Here is a 20,505-nt window from a genome sequence, read left to right on the forward strand (position 1 = left end):
ATTGATGAGACTGAGCGCATACTGTACGTGTCTCACTAATAATTCCACCCAGGCCTGTCCATCGACTATGATAAGGAGCAGCTGTACTGGATCAGCTCAGGAAACGGCACCATTAATCGCTGTCATCTTGATGGATCTCAACTGGAAATTTTGGATGGCATGAAAGGCAAACTCAACAAGGCCACAGCATTGGCTATCATGGGTAGGTTAATAGTTCAAATGCTTTTTTGTCCCCTTTTCAGCCTCGTACAGGCATCAATGATCTGCCTGTGTGTAGGAGACAAGCTGTGGTGGGCGGACCAGGCAACTGACCAGATTGGAACGTGCAACAAGAATGATGGCGGCAATTGGAAGGTTTTAAGGAATAACACTTCTCCGATGATGCATATGACCATCTATGATGAAGACGTACAGAAAGGTGAGATGACAAACCAGTGTCATTTCATTCATTTAAATTTGTGCTTTACCATTATTAATTAGAATCTACCTAATTGGCCAAGTGTGTAGAACACTCAAGGAATTTGTCTGTGGTAGAAAGACAAAGAAAGAAAATAAAGTGCAATTTGCTTTACTCCCTTACTGCCCAGACATATGAAGAAGATGAGATAGAGATTGTTGTCACATTTACTAAACAGCCAAAAGCCTGCCAGAAAGTATTTTATTATCATTGCCCCGAGTAACTTTCTTGATCAGTATCGGAGGGATTTCCATACTTCTCCACTTAACTCATTCATTGCCAGACGTGCAAAAACGTGTCCACTCTAGTGCCAGGGTTTTTGTCATTATCACTCGAATTCCACGACCCACAGAATATTAAGTTTTAGGACTACATAAACATTCAATGCAAAACCTTACACTCTTTCAAATTTCCCCATTGTGGGACAAATAAAGGTTTTCTAATTCCGTTTCTGTTCTTTCATTTGAAAAAAAAAGAGTTAATTGCTAAATTATATGGGTCTGGAGTTATATGAGCTTGAAATGAGGGCAGCTGTCCAAAATAAAATGCAATACATACATATTGGTTTATATAGCGCTTTAACAGCTGAAACTGGAACAAAGCGCTAACATGGAAAAGGGGAAATGCTGCCCCGCTTTATCAGCACCCAAACAAGAAAAAGCAAAACATGATCAAATTCAGGAATGGCGCTCTGTCATATTTTCAATTCCCGAATACATTTGTGAATGGCAGTGAAGGAGTTAATGAGGACTGTGTTCCATGTTCTATTCAAGGCTTTCCAAAGGCAATGACTTAATGTAAGATGTGACCACAAAAAATGTCAGGAAAGGCCTATAGAACGGCCACATTTTATTGGGGATGAATCATAGACACTTAAAATAGTGAAACGTGTGCCAACTCCCATTTAATTATGAATATGGTTGATTCAGAACACACTCACACTCCTACTTACACAACAATATCTCTTATACTTTTACACTTGAAAATGTTTATTTGTTTTAACTTGAGCTATGCAAGTTATAGGTCACATTGATGTTGGAAAAATGTTTTGAAATTATTTATCTTGGTTTTATGATTATGATGCAAATCTGGCATTTGTAGATTTGTATGTCATTTTTTTATATCCCTTGTATCTCAGAGTATGCATGCTTTAATGAACCATGCCTCCTTCTAATCAACCTGTGTGGCGCACACTGAGATGATCAATTCATAATTTTTAGTTGATTTATTGAACATATAAACACAAAATGAAAGACAAAAAAAAGCCAAATCAAAAAAAATGTCAATAAATATCCTGGTTCAGTAGTTTAATGCCTAAAATAAATAGTAAGAAGTAGAAAAACTTACATTAAGAATCGCCATTCATAAATTCACACATTTCTGAATCCTTTGTAGCTTCTCCTGATCTATGAATATTTTTTAGGAAGAACGTCAGCATTTTTTATGAATCTACCGCAAATGATTGTGCATGGTTACTATATGTTTTATGGCACAGAAAATTAGTGCAACATAATTTGACCCCTGTGACCTTTTTGTCTCCCCAGCAAGTGTCAATCTGTGTAGTAACAACAATGGAGATTGTTCCCAGTTGTGTCTTCCCACCTCAGCCACTAGCAGGGCCTGCATGTGCACTGCCGGTTACAGCCTCAAGACAGAGCAGCAATCATGTGAAGGTAACACAGCTAGCTGACTTTTGTCATTCAGGGCTTTTCATTAAGGTTGTTTTCACAATATGGCTCACTCTTTCTGAGCAGGCATGGGCTCTTTCCTGCTTTATTCGGTCCACGAAGGGATCAGAGGAATTCCGCTGGACCCAGCTGACAAATCTGACGCCTTGGTGCCGGTGTCTGGCACCTCTCTGGCTGTCGGCATTGATTTCCACGCTGGTGAGTGACGCTTGAGATAGATAGAGATATCAAGGTGGTCTCTGGAATGAAAGTACTGTAGCTCGTTCACTCTCCCATCGTGGCATTGACTGGTAACATATTGCTCCATTTCAGAGAACGACACCATCTACTGGGTAGACATGGGCCTGAGCACCATTAGCAGGGCCAAGCGAGATCAAACGTGGAGAGAAGATGTGGTCACCAATGGCATCGGCAGAGTGGAGGGCATTACCGTCGACTGGATTGCAGGTCTGCTTGCGCTGAAATCTCTTGGCCATATTGCATCATTTCGAATACGCCGATGAGGTCTCTTTTGCCTCTCACCAATGTGCTTATCACCATGTTCCTAGCAACAACACACTAAGAGAGCAGAAAAGACACATCTCAAATAATCAAACAGCTTTAATCTTAAAGTTTTTTTCGTTTTCAAATTTCACTCATAGGTGTCTGTCTTTGTACAAGAAAGCAAGTGTTGGTTTTTTCTTATATTGGATTGGATTGGATTGTATTGGATTGGATATGCCTTTATTAGTCTCACAGTGGAGAAATTTACATTTCACAACAGCAAAGTGATGAAAGGAATGAAAGTAGAAAAACAAAATACATGAGCTGTTGGAAAGGCAGCCACTCTCGCGGCTAAAAATCTTTTGATAAAAACAATCTATATTGACCAACTGATTTCCAGGAAATATTTACTGGACCGACCAGGGCTTTGACGTAATTGAGGTGGCCAGGCTGAACGGCTCCTTCCGCTACGTGGTCATTTCTCAGGGCCTCGATAAGCCCCGAGCCATTGCTGTCCACCCAGTCAAAGGGTAAGGCTGCTTGCCAACCGCTTACCTAAATGTTGCTTGAAGCAAATTGCTCCAAATGCATGACTGTTTAATGTCCTTCACGTCATGTTCTGTGAAGGTACCTGTTCTGGACAGAATGGGGTCAGTATCCTCGTATAGAGCGCTCTCGTCTGGATGGTTCTGAGAGGCTGGTCCTAGTCAACTCGAGCATCAGTTGGCCCAATGGAATCTCCATTGACTACACGGTAGGAGGGGTAGCCGAACTCTGCTGTTGGTCTTTCGTCATTTTTATATGTGCCTTGCTCATCCGCCTTGACACAAACCGTTGTACGGCGTCTGCACGTTTAGGAGGGGCTGTTGTATTGGTGTGATGCCAGGACAGACAAGATTGAGCGCATTAATCTGGAAACTGGAGAGAATAGAGAACTGGTTCTGCCCAACAACAACATGGATATGTTTGCAATTTCTGTTTTTGAGGAGTACATCTACTGGAGTGACAGGTCAGCCTTTTACAATTGATTGACAAATTTACTAATAATAATATCTGAAACTACTGTACGTCAGTCCAACATACTTGATGCCCCCCCACACCCTCCTCCTCAAATATTTCTTGAGAGTATCACTGTGTTTTGCACAGGACTCACGCAAATGGCTCCATCAAGCGAGGCAGCAAAGACAACGCTACAGATGCGGTCCAACTCAGGACTGGGATCGGTGTCCAACTAAAAGATATCAAAGTCTTTAACAGGGCCAGGCAGCAAGGTTGGAAAACTTGATGTTCAGCATTTGACATTTAATAATAATAATAATAATAATAATAATAATAACAATAATAATAATACATTACATTTTAAGCGCCTTTCAAAGCTCTCAAGGACACTTTACAGTCACAGACAAGCATAGGTACTACAGTGAGACCTCAACTTACAAACACCTCAACTTACAAACTTTTTGTCTTACAAACGTCAAATTTATGAAAATTAAACCTTATAATAAGCACTATTTTCATAATACACACCCACCACGGCTGGCGGAGTGATCTTCGGCAGAAGCATACGACCGAACAGCACCAGAGGTTAAGTTACCAACAGTCCTTATGGAAGGTGACTCTCCTTCCATAAGCCATCAACGACCATCAAAAAGGTAAATAAAACTTTGTTTTACAGCAGTTTATTTCTTTAATTACAGTCGTCATGTAATGCGCCTCTCTTTCCAAACAGCAATTCCCTTTGACCTTCGACCTCCAACACCATTCCATCAAGCCATAAATGACCATCACAAATGTAAATAAAGTGACTTTATGATACAATGCAGTGTATTTTTTCATTACAATACAATAGCACATTTATTATACATAGAATAAGGTATGTTGTGTGTAGTTTTAAGGCTTATTTAGTTGAAAAGTATATTTTATGGAAACCCGGGTACGGATTATTCCCATTTTAATGGTTTCCTATGGGAATTTTTTTTGAGATACACACTTTTCGCCTTACACACTCTGTCTGGGAACCAATTAAGTTTGTAAGTTGAGGTCTCACTGTATAATAAATAAAATACAATCACAAATAGAATGCAATAAATAAAATCAAATTATAAATAGAAACGAGAGAGCGCTACACAGAAAATATTTGATTCATTTTTATATTGTCAAAATGTGACAAGCATGATGCAAAGGACTTTTTACTGGTTGTTTTTTTCCGCAGGCACCAACATCTGCAAACATAACAACGGTGACTGTGAGCAACTTTGTCTTTACCGTGGCAACGGGCAGCACACCTGTGCTTGTGCCCATGGCATGCTGGCAGAGGACAACCGCAGCTGCCGCGATTACGACGGCTACCTCCTATACTCAGAGCGCACCATTCTGAAAAGCATCCACCTGTCCGACGAGACCAACTTGAATGCTCCCATAAAGCCTTTCGAAGACCCAGAGCACATGAAGAATGTCATCGCCCTCAGTTTTGACTACCACGGAGGCGGCGGAAAGGGAGCCAATCACATCTTCTTCAGCGACATTCACTTTGGGAATATCCAGCAGATCAACGACGACGGCACAGACCGCAAGATTGTGGTTGATAGTAAGTAGGAAGTCATTTGGCTGTAAAAAACGTCTCAAAGAGCTCTGTTCAATGACCAACAGACCCAAGACACCCTCACGCAATATAAATTGACTTAATACAAGAGCTAAAATGCAAGTATCACTCAAAAATAAAGAAATAATCATACATACATACATACATACATACATACATACATACATACCTACATCCATACATACTGTACATATGAATATACTCTCCATACATACACACATACATACTGTACATATGAATATACTCTCCATACATACATACGTACATATTTACGTACATACATACTTACAATATGTACATACATTGAAATTAAATGTATTATTATTATCATCCATACATACATCCATACATACACACAGAAAATGAGAATAATAGTAATAACACACACCCCAAAAAACATGAATAGTTACAACATGGAGGTGTAAAATAAATGTAAAATAACACAACATAAAAACAAAACAACAAGTATTTGATGAACATCAAATTTACTTCCACGAATATTGCAAACAAATGTGTGGGTCCATTGCATTGATATTGTGAAAACATACAACCTACGATCATGGTCGAACGCACGCAACATTGTCTGGGTGGACTTGTTGCATGTCAATGGGAGTAAAATTTCACCCCCATGGACCTATGAGATTTTGGAGTTGCTGCTTGGATTGTCTTTGTACGTTGTCATAAAAGCCTCCCTGGACTAGCGTTTGAACGCTGATTGACCCTCACGCTTCTCGATCCTTCCAATTGTGCCACCATAAATGTGCCGGCTTTCATTTGGATGGATCATTTTCAGAACTCAGAGAAGAATAAGATCTTCATCCGTTTTAACCTTCAGAACTTGTGTCTAACTCAAAGGTTTGCACCATGTCCCCGCCCATCATCATGTGAGGACAACCATTCAAAAAGTTTTTGCAAATGGTCCATCGCTCTCGCCCCAGCTCCAGCAACTCTCTTCGGAATTTCTGAGACATGAATCCATATAGCAGGGGGTTCACCACCGCCACTGATGACGCCAGCAATCTGGCCAAAATGGCGATTGTATTGTAACCTTTTGAACCCCGAATCCTTCCACCGACGAAGGAGAACATGAGCGCGTAGGAGGGTAACCAGAGAAGCGTGAAGACCAGGACCAAGAGAGCTGACGTGTGAGTGACCTGGCTCTGGTAGCGCTCCAGCCGAGGGGCGTTTCCAACCAATCTCGCATGTCGAAGAAAGCAGTAGATCTTTGCGTACATGAGTACAATGATTCCCAGTGGGAGGGCGAAGCCAAAGAGGAAGAGGCTGATGCTGTAGACGAGCTGGCTGAAGTCGGACAGAAAAGCAAAGCAGTACACCGCCCTGGATGTCGTCACCGTACGGAAGGCAAACTGAGGCGCCGCCAAGGCCGAGGCGGGAAGCCACAGAAGTGCCACTGTCACCTTGAGCCGCCGGTGCATCCTGGAGCGGAACGCCCAGGCGGGGTGCACCACTGTGAGGTAGCGAGTCACAGCCAGTGCTGCCAAGGTGAAGACAGACGCCGATGAGCAGGCCACGCCGAGGAAGCTGACCCCTTTGCACAGGAACCCCCCAAAAGGCCAGAATCCCAAGGTGATGGCCGACGTATGGAAGGGCAGGCAGAGCAACAGGAGCAAGTCCGCCGCGCTCAGGGCCAGCAGCAGCGTATCGGTACCGTGTGGCGGGTGGCGGTCTTTCCGCCTCCGCCCTGTTAGGGTGCTGATGACCAGGATTTGTCCGACCAGGCCAGTCACCAGGATTAGACCATCCAGAATTGGCACCAGAACCTTAATCGCAGCCTCTTCTTGCCTGTTGCTTTGTCCCATTTCACTGCTGTTTACAGCCTGTCCTGCCATCCCCATGCCCCCCAATTAAAGTCAATTAGCTCATTAATCTGAGCCTGTTAATGTTAAGTAGGTGGGGGGCGTTCACATAACATCAAGCGAATCTTAACGATCGCCTCGCTCTACTCTCTCCTAATGATAGCAATTAGTAAAGTGCATCTACTCGTCACTGCTACATTCAAGCGGTCTCATCGGCGAGCTTTGTCGCTGAAGAACAAATGTGCCAAATCACTCATTTGCACCATCAAATTTGAAGTTTGACAAAATTTTCCAGGAAGCTGGAAAAGCTGCCCGACAAATGCCCAGTTTTGTTAGAAAACATGAAAACAAGACCTGAAGGCGCCAGTCCATGTGCGGCAACTTAAAAATTTTCTTCATCCTCCTTTGGATCACTTTGTGTCAATCACTGGGAAGATTTCACACGCAGTAGTACTCCATGTCTGAATTGATTTCTTGGCAACAGTGGTCAAATTCATTCAAGCCATCCCACTTGATGCACACCGCCCCAGGTGTCCGCTTTGAAGCTCCTCACAGGTGTGTAACATGCAGACTCCGCTAGAACAAGAACTGCGCTACAACAAGGCATTGGTGATAAATAATGATGCCGAGTGTAATCGCGCTCTCGAAAGTCTTTTCATTCACCATGCCTGCTTTGGGTGGGAATTTTCTTCCAGCTTGTTTCTTCCACTGTTTACACAGTATCCTTGGGAGAAGCTTAGCAACAGCAGGGCCACTATCATACCCCCCACTCCTCACTCTTATGTAATACTGTTACACACCTATTTGACGTATTCCACTTCTCATGGCTGTAAGCAATTGTTAGTGCTAAAGCTGGAAGGACAAAAAGCACAACTATCTGTGTGTGTGTTTAGTTTGTCAAGCTGCCATTAAGGTGCATTCAGTGAAGTTGGTGTTGGTGTTGGATTCGTCATCGATTTAGATAATCGATGTGCGTCTCTTGGTCATTCATCCAAAACGGCTCAAAAGGTTCTATTGACTTTCTTCAGAGAGCAAACAGCTGCTTGGAGTGTTCGTGTTTTTATGGTCGGTTTGAATAGTGATGAAGGTTGTTCATCGTTTGAATATGACCCAATGGATGGCACGGTTTGGAGCTTGTGAGACAATACAGATACCCCACCTTACGAGATACGTCCTGAGCGGTCGTTTGTAAGGTGAATTTGGTCGTAAATTGCTTCAGTGCGATATTTTTTTATGGAGTGTATGTTTAAAGGACAACCAACACCATTTTTTTGTTTCCTAACTGACATCAGAAAAACGTTTTATAGCATCTAAAATACCCAAAACACGCAGGCTGATAGTTTTAGTCAAATGCAAAACACCAATAAAAATGACTTCATGTGTCAAAAATCTGCCACAAATCAGCTCGAAACTGGGGATTTTCAGAAAGTCCCGCCCCCAGTGCTTGACGTCACGCCAAGTCGTCTTGCCTTGCTCATGAAACAAAACAATGGGCTCACCACAGAGTTCAGATTCGGAGACGCTTTCTTGTTACTCATCCAGTTATGAATATGATTCAAATAGTTCTGAAGAGGAAAGCATAAATGTTTGCAATCAATCAAAGGACTCCTCATATCATTTCGAGCCGTCAATGACAGCAATGTAGCGTCCCATCCTTAAAGGACAACCGACGCCTCCAGACAAGTTGTGTCCATAATTTGTAAAATCACTTCAAATGACTTCTACTGAGCGTATTTTACAAAGATTCCACCACATATAGCTACATTTTACGTTTTAAGACTCGCGCTGAAAATTCAGGAAGTCTTGTTTTTGAGTTGATCACGATACCCTACGTGACGTCACATTTGGAACGCCCCTGACCGAGAAAGCGACACACAATGCATTTTGCGGTACTTTGTTTGGTCTGAAAACTTTGTGTTGATGGCAAAATTAGAAGGAAAACACATAAATAACGCGATGAAGACCAAGACAACTATTTGATATTCGCTGACACAAATTCCCAGCAGACAAATCAGCACATTTCCAACGGAGCTTGGGTGCCATCTTCTGCATTTTCTGCATTTAAAAAAAATATATAAATCCCATATGTTGAAAACACCTTCCGTAGATGATGAGATAGTAATAAAAATAAAATAAAAACAGTGAATTCAAAGGTGGTCACCCACCCTCAACTCTGCCTGGGTTAATGTAGTATTTTTGCATAATCCTCTCAAGAAGAATACGAATGAAGATGAAGTACATTGAATCCTCCTTTTTTCCTTCTTGTGATTGTGAGCTTGACAGCAGCCTAACTCATTCAATGCCAAACGTGCAAAAATGTGTTCACTCCAATGCTAGGGTTTTTGTCACTTTCACTCAAATTGCAAGACCCACAGAATATAGAGTTTTAGAACTACATAAATATTCAATACAGCATTAGAAACTTTAGACTCTCTTCTTTCATCAGAAAAAAATAGTTAATTCCTAAATTAAATGGTCCTGGAGTAATCTGAGCTTGAAATGGGAGCGGCTGTACAAAAATAGCGCTTTATCAGCAGCCCCCATTTCAAGCTCTGATACCTCCAGACAAATATAGTTTAGGAATTAAAACTTTTATAGCCCCCGCACGAAAAGTTAAATCCCGAAATTCAGGAACGGCGCTCCACGTCACACTTTTCAATTCCCGAATAAATTCAGGAATGGCAGCCAATGAGTTAATGTCCTTAAAATCGCCACTTGCTCCTTCTCTTGCACAGATGTCGGTTCAGTGGAGGGCCTGGCCTACCACCGCGGTTGGGATACGCTCTACTGGACCAGTTACACAACCTCCACGATCACTCGCCACACCGTGGACCAGAGCCGTTCTGTGGCTTATAACCGCAACACCGTGGTCACCATGTCTGGAGAGGACCACCCCAGAGCCTTTGTGTTGGATGAGTGTCAGGAGTGAGTCATTAAGATCCAAACATGGCTGGGCTGGGCCGAGCGCCAGTCCGCCTTTTTTGTTTTTGCTTTCTTCCCACAGCCCATTTGTTGCATGTAACACAGCTGTTGTTTTAATTTTATGCCGTGTTTTGGCTGCGGATAATCGTATCAGTCCTGTTTTTGCTTATTTATTTTTTGGAGGCTTTGTTTGTTTCTCACCACAGTCTCATGTTCTGGACAAACTGGAATGAGCAGACCCCCAGTATCATGAGGGCTTCCCTAAATGGCGCCAATGTGCTGGCCATTATCGGCAGTGATATTAAAACTCCCAACGGCCTGGCTATAGATCACCGAGCAGAGAAGCTCTACTTTTCTGATGCCACTTTGGACAAGATAGAGCGCTGCGAGTATGACGGGAGCAGCCGATATGTAAGGACGCTTTCTAGCGGAGGTAATGTAGAGATGAGTTCTTTGGAACGAGCTATCAACTTTTCCCTTCTAGGTTTTGTTGAAAAATGAACCCGTGCATCCGTTTGGCCTGGCCGTATACGGCGACTTTATTTTCTGGACGGATTGGGTGAGGAGGGCGGTCCTGAGAGCTGACAAGTACACGGGCGGCGATATGAAAGTGTTGCGGGCTGACATCCCCCAGCAGCCAATGGGAATCGTGGCGGTCGCCAATGACACCAACAGCTGTGAGTCGCCGCAACCGTTGTTCGTTTTCCAGACTTCACATCTGCTCGGTTGTTTTTCCCACTGCTGAGTCATGAATTTCAGAGGTGATGATAGATTTGTCACTCAAACATTATTCCTCCCTCCGTCCCGGCCCGCCCGCCTGCCCTCCATTCAGGTGAGTTTTCTCCCTGCCGCACAAATAACGGAGGCTGCCAAGATTTGTGCCTGACCACATCTGACGGGAGGGTCAACTGCAGTTGCCGTGGAGACAGACAACCCCTGGAAGACAACACCTGCTCTTGTGAGAATTCAGGAGAAAAGAAAGCTGTTAAACATAAAATGTAACATTCCGATTTCAATGATGAAACATGTTTGTACCTCACCAGCGCTGAATATGTCTTGCGGGAGTGTGGACGACTTTGAATGTGGAAACGGCGATTGCATCAACTACAGCCTGACCTGTGATGGGATGGCTCACTGCAAGGACAAGTCAGATGAGAAGCAGTCCTACTGCGGTGAGGATTTGTGCAAACGATGCAACTAGAACATCTCACCATGGCCATTCTTGGCTGAAAACAGAGTCTGAAAAAGTCTCCTAAAGAAGAGGTTTCTTCAGCCGTCATCTGTACTTCTTTCTTTCTTTCTTTCTTTCTTCTTAAAGAAGTACAGATGACGGCTGAAGAAACCTTTTCATCGATGGACCACTCCTATACGAGTGAGAGCTTACACAGTCCTAAAGAGGAGGTTCAAAATTCACTAAATAATAAAAACCACTGTGGTATATTCAACTTTTTATATGTGTAAGGTATTAACTCATTCACGCCATTCCCTAAAATTACTTGGGAATTGAAAAGCATGACGTGGAGCGCCATTCCTTCCTAATTTTTTCCTCTTTTAGTTTTTCTTGGGGTGCCGATAAAGCGCTGGTCAGTCCTCTGGGAATTTTTTTTCCTTCCATGAGGGGACAACATTCACCTTTTGCCCATGTTAGTGCTTCGTTACAGCTTTAGCTGTTGTTAAAGGGCTATATAAATCCATATGTATGCATTTTATAATAATAATATTATGTATTTTGTACAGCCGCCCCCATTTCAAGCTCAGATTACTCCAGACCCATATAACTTAGGAATTAACGCTTTTACTGATGAAAGAAGTGAGTCTAAGGTTTATTACTCTGAATTGAATGTTTATGTAATCCTGAAACTCAATATTCTTCTGGGTTCTGCAATTTGAGTGAAAATGACAAAAACCCTGACACTGGAGTAGACACATTTTGCACTTATCTGGCAGTGAATGAGTTATTAAAAAATGAATCCATCTTGTTTGTGCTTTTTGATAAGGTCATCTTTATTTTCACGATACACCAGATCTTTAACTGTAGTAGCTTTTCTTTCTCACATAGCTTTTTGTTGTTTGTTTTTCTAGCCAATCGAATTTGCAAGAAAGGCTACAGACGTTGCATGAACGGTCGCTGCATTGGTCACAAATTCTGGTGTGACGGCACAGACGACTGTGGTGACCACTCTGATGAAATGCCTTGTAACAGTAAGTGATCAGCGTCCATTCTTTCGGAGCGTTTAATTTTATTTATTTATTTATTTTTTTGCAAATGTGATCGTTTGAACCCATGAGAGTTGTTTGCATCTCCTCTCGGCTCTCTTCACACACGACCATGACTTGAAAAGGTCGAGGCTGGTTAGCTTTTTTATTCTGAAAAGAAAAAAAATGCAAATTTCCCCATTGTGTGACTACTAAAGGCTTTCTGATTCTGATTCTAACATCTTTGATTGAATTAAGAAATTGCTTTCCGGTTGTTTCAAGTTTGAGGGAGTTGTTCACAAGTATGAATTTAACTTTGTAGTGACCCTATGCAAAGTTGGTGAATTCCAGTGCAAAGATGGCAGCTGTATCTCCAACTTCAGCCGCTGTGACCAGGTGGTGAACTGCGAGGATGCCAGTGACGAAATGAACTGCCGTAAGGGCGCTTAAACCGATGCCACAGATAAAACGAATGGTTGTGAAAATGTCTTTTGTTCACGGCCAGAACCCACCGACTGCTCGCGTTTCTTCCGCTTGGGAGTGAAAGGCGCTTCTTTCCGGAGCTGCGAGAAAACCACCCTGTGTTATCTGTCCTCGTGGCTGTGCGACGGCAACAATGACTGCGGCGACTACTCCGATGAGATGAACTGCCCCGGTGCGTGACTCCGCCTGCTTTTCCTGCCCCGGACTCTGTTTGGAGCCATCCAAGCTAACTTGTTTGTCTGGTCTTGTAGATAAACGCAAGCTGAAATGTCCAGTCAACTTCTTTGCTTGCTCCACTGGCGCCTGCATCCCGATGAGCTGGACATGTGATAAAGAAAACGACTGCGAGAACGGAGCTGACGAGACACACTGCGGTCAGTCTAATGTGGATTCAAAGAGCTTTCTTGCTTGCACTCAGTGGCAAGTGTATGTCATCCATATCTGTATCACATTCTGTATTCAGAAACACCCAATATGATGGGATGCACTTGTACATTCTTGCATGATAGTTTAATCATTTTTTAAACTCATTCACTGCCAGACGTGCAAAAATGTGTCCACTCCAGTGCCAGGGTTTTTGTCATTTTCATTAGAATTCCACGACCCACAGAATATTGAGTTTTAGGACTACATAAATATTACATTCACCGTAAGAAACCTTTAGATTTTCTTCTTTCATCAGAAAAAAAGAGTTAATTCCTAAATTATACGGGTCTGGAGTTACAGTAGCTTGAAAAGAGGGCGGATGTCCAAAATACAATGCAATACATACATAATGGTTTATATAGCGCTTTAACAACAGCTGAAGCTGCAACAAAATGTTAACATGGAAAAAAAGGGAAATTCTGCCTCCTTGTGGAAGGGAAAAACATTGCCAGATGTCTGGCCAGCACTTTATCAGCACCCAAGCATGAAAAAACAAAAACTGAACTAATTTGAGAATGGTGAGTTACGTCATATTTTCAATTCCTGAATACATTCGTGAATGGCAGTGAATGAGTTAATAATATTGATACATTTCATTTATAAGCGCCTTTCAAAGCTCTCAAGGACACTTTACAATCATGGGATAAGAACAAATATGTTTTTTTCTGTCTCCATTTACAGACAAATTTTGTACCTCCACGCAGTTTGAGTGTGGAAACCACCGTTGCATTTCCAGCCATTGGGTATGCGACGGTTCTGATGATTGCGGCGATGGATCTGACGAGGACGACAAATGCAGTAAGCCATTCATTCAGTTGCGAGCAGCTCTCAAGCACTTTGCCCGAATTATGCACCACGTGTCATATTCAATCTCAAACATCAATATTTTCTCTGGGCATATGGACACATCCTAGCAAAATAATACAATGAATGGATGAAAGACATTCTTATAACCGTGTCACACATACAGTAGTTTACCCTGGCTTTATACACAGCCAAACAATAACCAAAATCAGAATACAACAAAAACTCAAAATAAAAACAGTATTGTCTTCTTTGTCTAAATGGATACTGTATTTTCTGGTGTACAAGGTGCAACCAAAAGCCTTGATTTTCTTCAAAAGATGACCTAAGTACACATATAAGTAGGTGCGCCTTATATGTGAAGTAATATTGGGTCGCAACAGGTCTTGCAACTACTGTCAGCAGCCACCGACTCCATTGCCCCCTGTAAAAGAAATAGTGAGCAACCCTAGCCTCTACGGTTGCGCCTTATAATGTGGTGTGCCTTATATTTGGAAAACTTTGATATATTTATATATTATATTTGGAAAACTTTTCTTCATACGTAGGTGCGCCTTATATATATAAAAAAGTTTAAAATACACTATTTATTGAGGGTGCGCCTTATACTCCGGTGCGCCTTATACACCAGAAAATACTTTACATGAAAATACAAATTGGATACAATTTCCAATTCACAACGCCATTCAATCATTTCCTCATCTGGCCACCAGATCATATTGGGGTTGCAGTTTAAAGAGAATGACATTTCACTGGATTTATTGATGGGTAGACATGTATCGACATTTGAACATTTGTCTTCATTGAGCAACAAAAACATGTTCAGTTTAATATTACTCAACCTGTGTTGCTCAAGCCTTCCAAAAAGTGTTCATTCATCAAATTAATCAAGAGCATTTGTCAGTGGTTCATGCTGGCTGGAGGCCATTCCGAAAGCTCTTTCACTACACATTGGATGGTTGCACCAGGGGTTCCGCGACACCAGCAAAACATATAACAGAAGTTATCTGGAAAGCTTCTTTCACAAAATCAAATAGTCCTATCAGCCGTCAATTAAATCAGTATATATTTCCATCATTGGTAGACTGTCAAGGCCTGCAAAGCTTTCTCTGCTGGCCGAAAAATATCTGAATCACAGACTGATGTTAATTATATTTTCTCTGTGAATTCTTATTAAATAATTACAAATTGTCTTACAGCTTTTTGTTACTTTTTCCCTGTTGTGCTTCCAGACGTGTGTTTTCATATTTAATCATTCATCCAATCACATTTCAGCCATCATTTGTTACCAGTGTGAGAAATCAACCTGGACACCTTCACAATAAGTTCTGCGGGCCCTGGAGCATCAAATGTGTCAATCGAACTCTTGCTTTAACCAATCAGATTTCGAGTTGGCAACACAAAAGGGGTTGGCAACCCAAATGTTAGAGTTTTCGCGTACTATGATTGGCTAGTCACATAATTAGCTAGTCACTGGCTAACACAATCATAGTATCACGAGCCACTCGTCATAAGGGCATACTGGCCAGAGCTAACCCACTGTATCGGTAGCAAGCTGCATAAGCAAATATATTGTGTTGATTTAATAGCGGTTTTATCAACCCACAATGACTGAAGGAGGTTAAGAAATGGATTTGGTTGCAGATTTACTGTTCAAGCCATTTTCAAGATGGACTTTTCATGAAAAGTTTGACATAATTAAGAAAGACCGATCAGTTATTTCCTGGCTAATGGTACCCTCTAGTGGACTTGTAGTAAATCACACCACACTTTTTTTACAGTCTGGAATGATTTAGATCAGGGGTGTCAAAGTCATTTTGCCGCGGGCCACATTGTAGTTATGGTTTCCTCTCGAGGGCCGTTATGAATTTGGGGAACCCATTAGAATGTTTAAATCCCTTCAAATATTACATATAGAGCACACAGCAAATTAATGAATACCTCGTTTTCAAATCTGAAGTCAATAATAATGACTTATTGTGTTTGACAACCAAAAATATGAAATTTTGGCTCAGATTTTAGCAATCATCATGGAATTTAACAAGTTTGATTTGCTCCTGCGGGCCGAAAAAAATGATGTGGTGGGCCGGATTTGGCCCGCGGGCCTTGACTTTGACACCTGTGATTTAGATCATCTGAATTGCACTACGTCTGAGACGTAGCACTACTGAAGGCCTAGCAATGAAATCCACAGCCCACCACTGATTTCCATTGAGAGTTTCTGACATTGACAATTGCTGGGATTTTGCACATCATTTTACGATATCCTTCCCATTTTCCATGACTCCAGAATCCAAAACCTGTAGTCCTGAGGCCTTCCAGTGTCCCGGCTCGCATATATGTGTGCCACAACGCTGGAAGTGTGACGGAGACAAAGACTGTCCGGATGGAGCCGACGAGAGTGTCAAAGCGGGATGTTGTGAGTTGGACATGTGCACTATGATTCCAACAGCCCATTTGGCGACATTTTGAGAAGCATTACAACAATGTATTCCTTTCTACTTGCAGTGTACAGCAACAGCACATGTGACAACAATGAGTTCATGTGCCAGAATCGGCAGTGCATCCCCAAGCACTTTGTGTGCGATCACGACATTGACTGTGGTGATGGCTCCGATGAGTCTCCTGAATGTGGTGAGTGGCTGTTGTCGATACTTTAGTAAGAAAACATCGGCAGTTGGGGTTGGGAATAATCAAATCCCTTTTTTTTCTTTTGCAGAATATCCAACTTGTGGTCCTGAAGAGTTCCGCTGCGCCAACGGCCGCTGCCTTAATCAAAAGAAATGGGAGTGTGATGGCGAGTTTGATTGTCAAGATCATTCTGATGAAGCTCCCAAGAATCCACGGTGCACCGAGACAGGTGAGAATGGTCGTTAGTGCACGACCAGCCGACTGTACTCCAGGGATTTGAAAAGTCACTGTACAGCGGAACCTCAAGTTGCAAACGTTATGTTTACAAACACTTCGGCAGAATGTTTCCCAAGAGTAGGGAGAAAGTAGGTTCACGTCCTTGTCCACATGCTGAAAGTCAACATTACTAGACAAATCAACAACGGCTTCGAAGAAAAGGCACAAGGTGCCCTGTTATCGATGAACAGACAGACCAGCACTGTCCGTTGCGTCCATTTTGCTCTTTAGCAGAATGGCAAATCGCACTCTGCAGTGTTACCGTTAGCGAGGCCGCTAACGCATTATACAACTTGACAAGTGATGTGTCGTGAATGTATGATCTAGTATATTTATTAATAAGTGATTTTTTTTTTAATTTTACTATCATGTGTTAACTGTTATACAACACACACAGGCAATTTTTAATTCATTCACAGCCAGACGATGTGCAAAATGTGTCCACTGCATCTTCGTGATGGTTTATACAAAGCCACGTTACTAACAAGCAACTCGGTTTGCTCAGTGCATATGGTGCACTTCCATTCGGTGCTTAACATACTATACATTTCTATGTGGTTTCAGTGAGGACATGTAACGAATCGGCCTTCATGTGCCGCAATGGAAATTGTGTGAATGAGACTCTGCTGTGTGACCGGAATGACGACTGCGGCGACGGCTCAGATGAACTCAACTGCTTCATCAATGAGTGTCTCAACAGTAAACTAAGTGGCTGCTCACAACTTTGTGATGACCTCACGATTGGTTACAAGGTAAGCAAGCCATCCCAGTGTGTGTATGATTTGTATTTATTTTGTATCCTGCATTTGTCTCGTGAATCCAAGCCAACATTGACTGGCCATGTTTATATGAACAGTGAGCGTATTGATTACTGTGTACAGAGGTATTCGAAGTTCCCCATCAATATTTAATGGATACGCTTCCCCAACAAGCGAGGCGAAAAGGTTGGGAACTGACTTCAGACATGTGCTTGCATAAGACCATAACTTGTTTTGGCTCCTGAAAGAAGGAGGTGCGTAAAGAACAGCTTGAACTGAGCATGAACTTTCATGTTTGTAGTAGCGAAGCTACGGTCTGAGCTTCTTTTGAAAATCATTAAGCGTGTGTTCCTGCGCCCTACTTATGGACCAGAATGAATCATCTTGTAAATGTATTTTCACACAAGGCGGGGGCGAGTCATGTGAACTGCGTGCCGTTTGTTTTCTGGTTTTTAATATTTATTTAGCGGCCAAAGTAGCAGTGCTGAATTGCAAACTACGTCTATTTACATGTGCCTGTATTGACACAATGTGAGTCTCTCAACACGTTCTTACAGTGGTGGGCCATCAGGATCTGCAATGCCTTCTCTGCTGGCCTAGAAATATCTGAATCACAGAGTAATGTAAATTATATATTTGTCCATGAATTCTTATTAAATAATTCCAAATTGTTTTTCAGCTTCCTTTCGTTGCTTTTCCCCTGTTGTGCTGCTTCCAGATGTGTGTTTTCGTGTTTAAGCATTTAACCAATCACATTTCAGCCATCATTTGTTACCAGGAAATCTACCTGAGCACCCACACAATCGGTATCAATGAAACAGCTGCTTTAAACAATCAGAGTTTGATTTGGCAACCTAAGGCTTGCTCAAAGGCGCTGCCATCGTCAGAGTTTTCGCAAATTATGATTGGCTGGTCACCAGCCAATCATTGTATCACTAGCTGCTAGTGATAAGCGCATAGTGGCCAGAGCTAGCACACTGTATCTGTAGCGAATATTTTTATGTTGATTTAATAGCGGTTTTGTCAACCCACAATGGCTGGAGGAGGAGAAGAAATGGTTTTGGTTGCAGATATACTGTTAAAGCCATTTTCAAGGTGGACTTTTCAAGAATAGATGGACATCATTAAGCTTGCACAGCTCTGAAGCTAGCAAAAATATCAAATAATCTTTTTATATGGTCATCCTCTGGTAGACGTGTAGTAAATCACACCACACTCGCTGTTGTGGAATGATTCAGACGTAGCACTACTGAAGGCCTAGGAGTGATATGCACGGCCTGCCACTGCATTCTTACATACACCCAGTAGAAATTCACTTTCTTAAAATGTGGTCATAGCGAGAATAATTTTGTTTGTAACTGTACTGTCATGATGCTTTTTTTTCTTAAGTGGGTTGGAAATGGTGGCACAACACCTCTTACACAAGCCTACATCCTTGCGAGACAGAATTAATGGAGTTCAATTATTCGCACTCCAAACGGCAATTAAAACTTTGGCATATGGCAATCATATTCCATTTGGATGTTTGAATGACAAAATAGGTGCGGCCTATCCAGATAAAGTGCTAATTCAACCTATGAATTACCTGACATGCTTAGCCAATATGAAATCAATGTTCATATGTCGATTGGTGTTATATTGCCCCTCGGTGGCCAAGGCGCACACAGTAAAATTAGCAGCACAATGGCCATTATTTTATCATGCCACACAAATTAGTTCATTATTTTTCCATCCATTATTCGAAGTGTTTACCACCACAATGGTTGTGGATGTGCCTGAGCCTCTTTGTTTTCTATTTAGTTCCAGTATGCTATTACGATTTGATACTGTCAAGGGGCATTTTTGGAACTGATAATTGCAGAGTTGCCATTGTTTTCATTGAGCAAGGATTTGAGATGTGGGTTTGAGTTGCAAGTGTGATCATGCAATGAATTTGACTCTTAAGTCAAGCCATGCATGAAATATCAATATTTTATTCAGCAAATAGGAGGGATGGAACTGGGCAAACTCCAGAAGAATCGTAACAGTGCAATTGAGGCATTATAGTGCATGTCTTTAAGATGCTCACCCATTTTGTGGGCTTGACGCATTCAGTGCAGGTGCCATCCCGGGTTCCAGCTGAAGCGAGATGGGAAGACCTGCGTGGATGTGGACGAGTGCACTAGCACCTACCCTTGTACTCAGCGCTGCATCAACACGCACGGCAGCTTCCACTGTCTCTGTGTGGATGGATTTGAAGTCAGCCCCAATGATCCCACCATCTGTAAATCCACATCAGGTACGTCACCGAATAGTTTGCTCATAGCTCAAAAAAATAAATACAAATCCAGAAAATGCTCACTGTTGTTTGTGTGTGCAGAGGAGGAGGCCTTTTTGATCTTTGCTAACCGATATTACTTGAGAAAGCTCAACTTGGATGGTTCCAACTACACTCTTATCAAACAGGTAGAAAAGGAGAGGTTGTACATTGCTTCCTTTCAGCGTCCCTTTAAACTTATACTTGCCTCTTTTTTTAACTAATGATTGATTAACTCATTCACTGCCAGACAATGTGCAAAAATGTCTCCACTCCAGTGCCAGGGTTTTGGTCATTTTCACTCATATTCCAGGACCTACAGAATATTGATTTTTTCAATTGAATATTGAACTTTTATTCAATTGAATATTGAACTTTTCAATTTACGAACGTTAAATTTATGAAAATTAAATCTTGGATTAAGCACTACTTTTCGCGATACACACCCCACACCACGGCTGTCGGAGTAATCTTCGGCGGAAGAACACCAAAGCACACGACCGAAGAGCGCGCCAGCCGGCCTACCTTTCCACACCCCCTTTCTATGAGTGCACACGTCGATGGTCATCAACGATACTTTTGCTTTTATGGGACCGAAGAAGACAGACCCCACTACAGGCTCGTGTTCAGCCGAAATAGACACAAAACAAAATTACAGTCGAGGAG

At 42.1% G+C, this 20,505-nt stretch overlaps 2 protein-coding genes across 2 annotated transcripts in view; one reads left to right on the forward strand and one right to left on the reverse strand.

Annotated features, from left to right (window-relative positions):
* Positions 1-20,505, forward strand: part of LOC148902902 (low-density lipoprotein receptor-related protein 1-like) — a 107,933-nt gene that overhangs the window by 57,447 nt on the left and 29,981 nt on the right. The window contains exons 32-57 of the mRNA XM_088992903.1: positions 53-202; positions 278-418; positions 2,002-2,130; positions 2,212-2,343; positions 2,458-2,592; positions 3,029-3,158; positions 3,256-3,382; positions 3,486-3,637; positions 3,775-3,899; positions 4,841-5,215; positions 9,783-9,972; positions 10,176-10,380; positions 10,454-10,646; positions 10,802-10,927; positions 11,013-11,141; positions 12,052-12,171; positions 12,488-12,601; positions 12,671-12,820; positions 12,900-13,022; positions 13,756-13,872; positions 16,169-16,297; positions 16,387-16,512; positions 16,598-16,738; positions 17,350-17,537; positions 19,638-19,821; positions 19,903-19,988. Coding sequence (XP_088849029.1) covers positions 53-202; positions 278-418; positions 2,002-2,130; positions 2,212-2,343; positions 2,458-2,592; positions 3,029-3,158; positions 3,256-3,382; positions 3,486-3,637; positions 3,775-3,899; positions 4,841-5,215; positions 9,783-9,972; positions 10,176-10,380; positions 10,454-10,646; positions 10,802-10,927; positions 11,013-11,141; positions 12,052-12,171; positions 12,488-12,601; positions 12,671-12,820; positions 12,900-13,022; positions 13,756-13,872; positions 16,169-16,297; positions 16,387-16,512; positions 16,598-16,738; positions 17,350-17,537; positions 19,638-19,821; positions 19,903-19,988 — 3,917 coding nt within the window. The remainder of the gene's footprint in view (positions 1-52; positions 203-277; positions 419-2,001; positions 2,131-2,211; positions 2,344-2,457; positions 2,593-3,028; positions 3,159-3,255; positions 3,383-3,485; positions 3,638-3,774; positions 3,900-4,840; positions 5,216-9,782; positions 9,973-10,175; positions 10,381-10,453; positions 10,647-10,801; positions 10,928-11,012; positions 11,142-12,051; positions 12,172-12,487; positions 12,602-12,670; positions 12,821-12,899; positions 13,023-13,755; positions 13,873-16,168; positions 16,298-16,386; positions 16,513-16,597; positions 16,739-17,349; positions 17,538-19,637; positions 19,822-19,902; positions 19,989-20,505) is intronic.
* LOC148902903 (galanin receptor type 1) lies at positions 5,665-7,634 on the reverse strand. The gene has a single exon (XM_088992957.1). It carries the CDS (start codon positions 7,084-7,086, stop codon positions 6,055-6,057), a length of 1,032 nt encoding a protein of 343 aa, XP_088849083.1. The 5' UTR covers positions 7,087-7,634; the 3' UTR covers positions 5,665-6,054.

Source organism: Hippocampus bargibanti, linkage group LG01 (genome assembly GCF_051943395.1).
Source record: "Hippocampus bargibanti isolate YZ-2025 linkage group LG01, ASM5194339v1, whole genome shotgun sequence".
Taxonomy (NCBI): Eukaryota; Metazoa; Chordata; class Actinopteri; order Syngnathiformes; family Syngnathidae; genus Hippocampus; species Hippocampus bargibanti.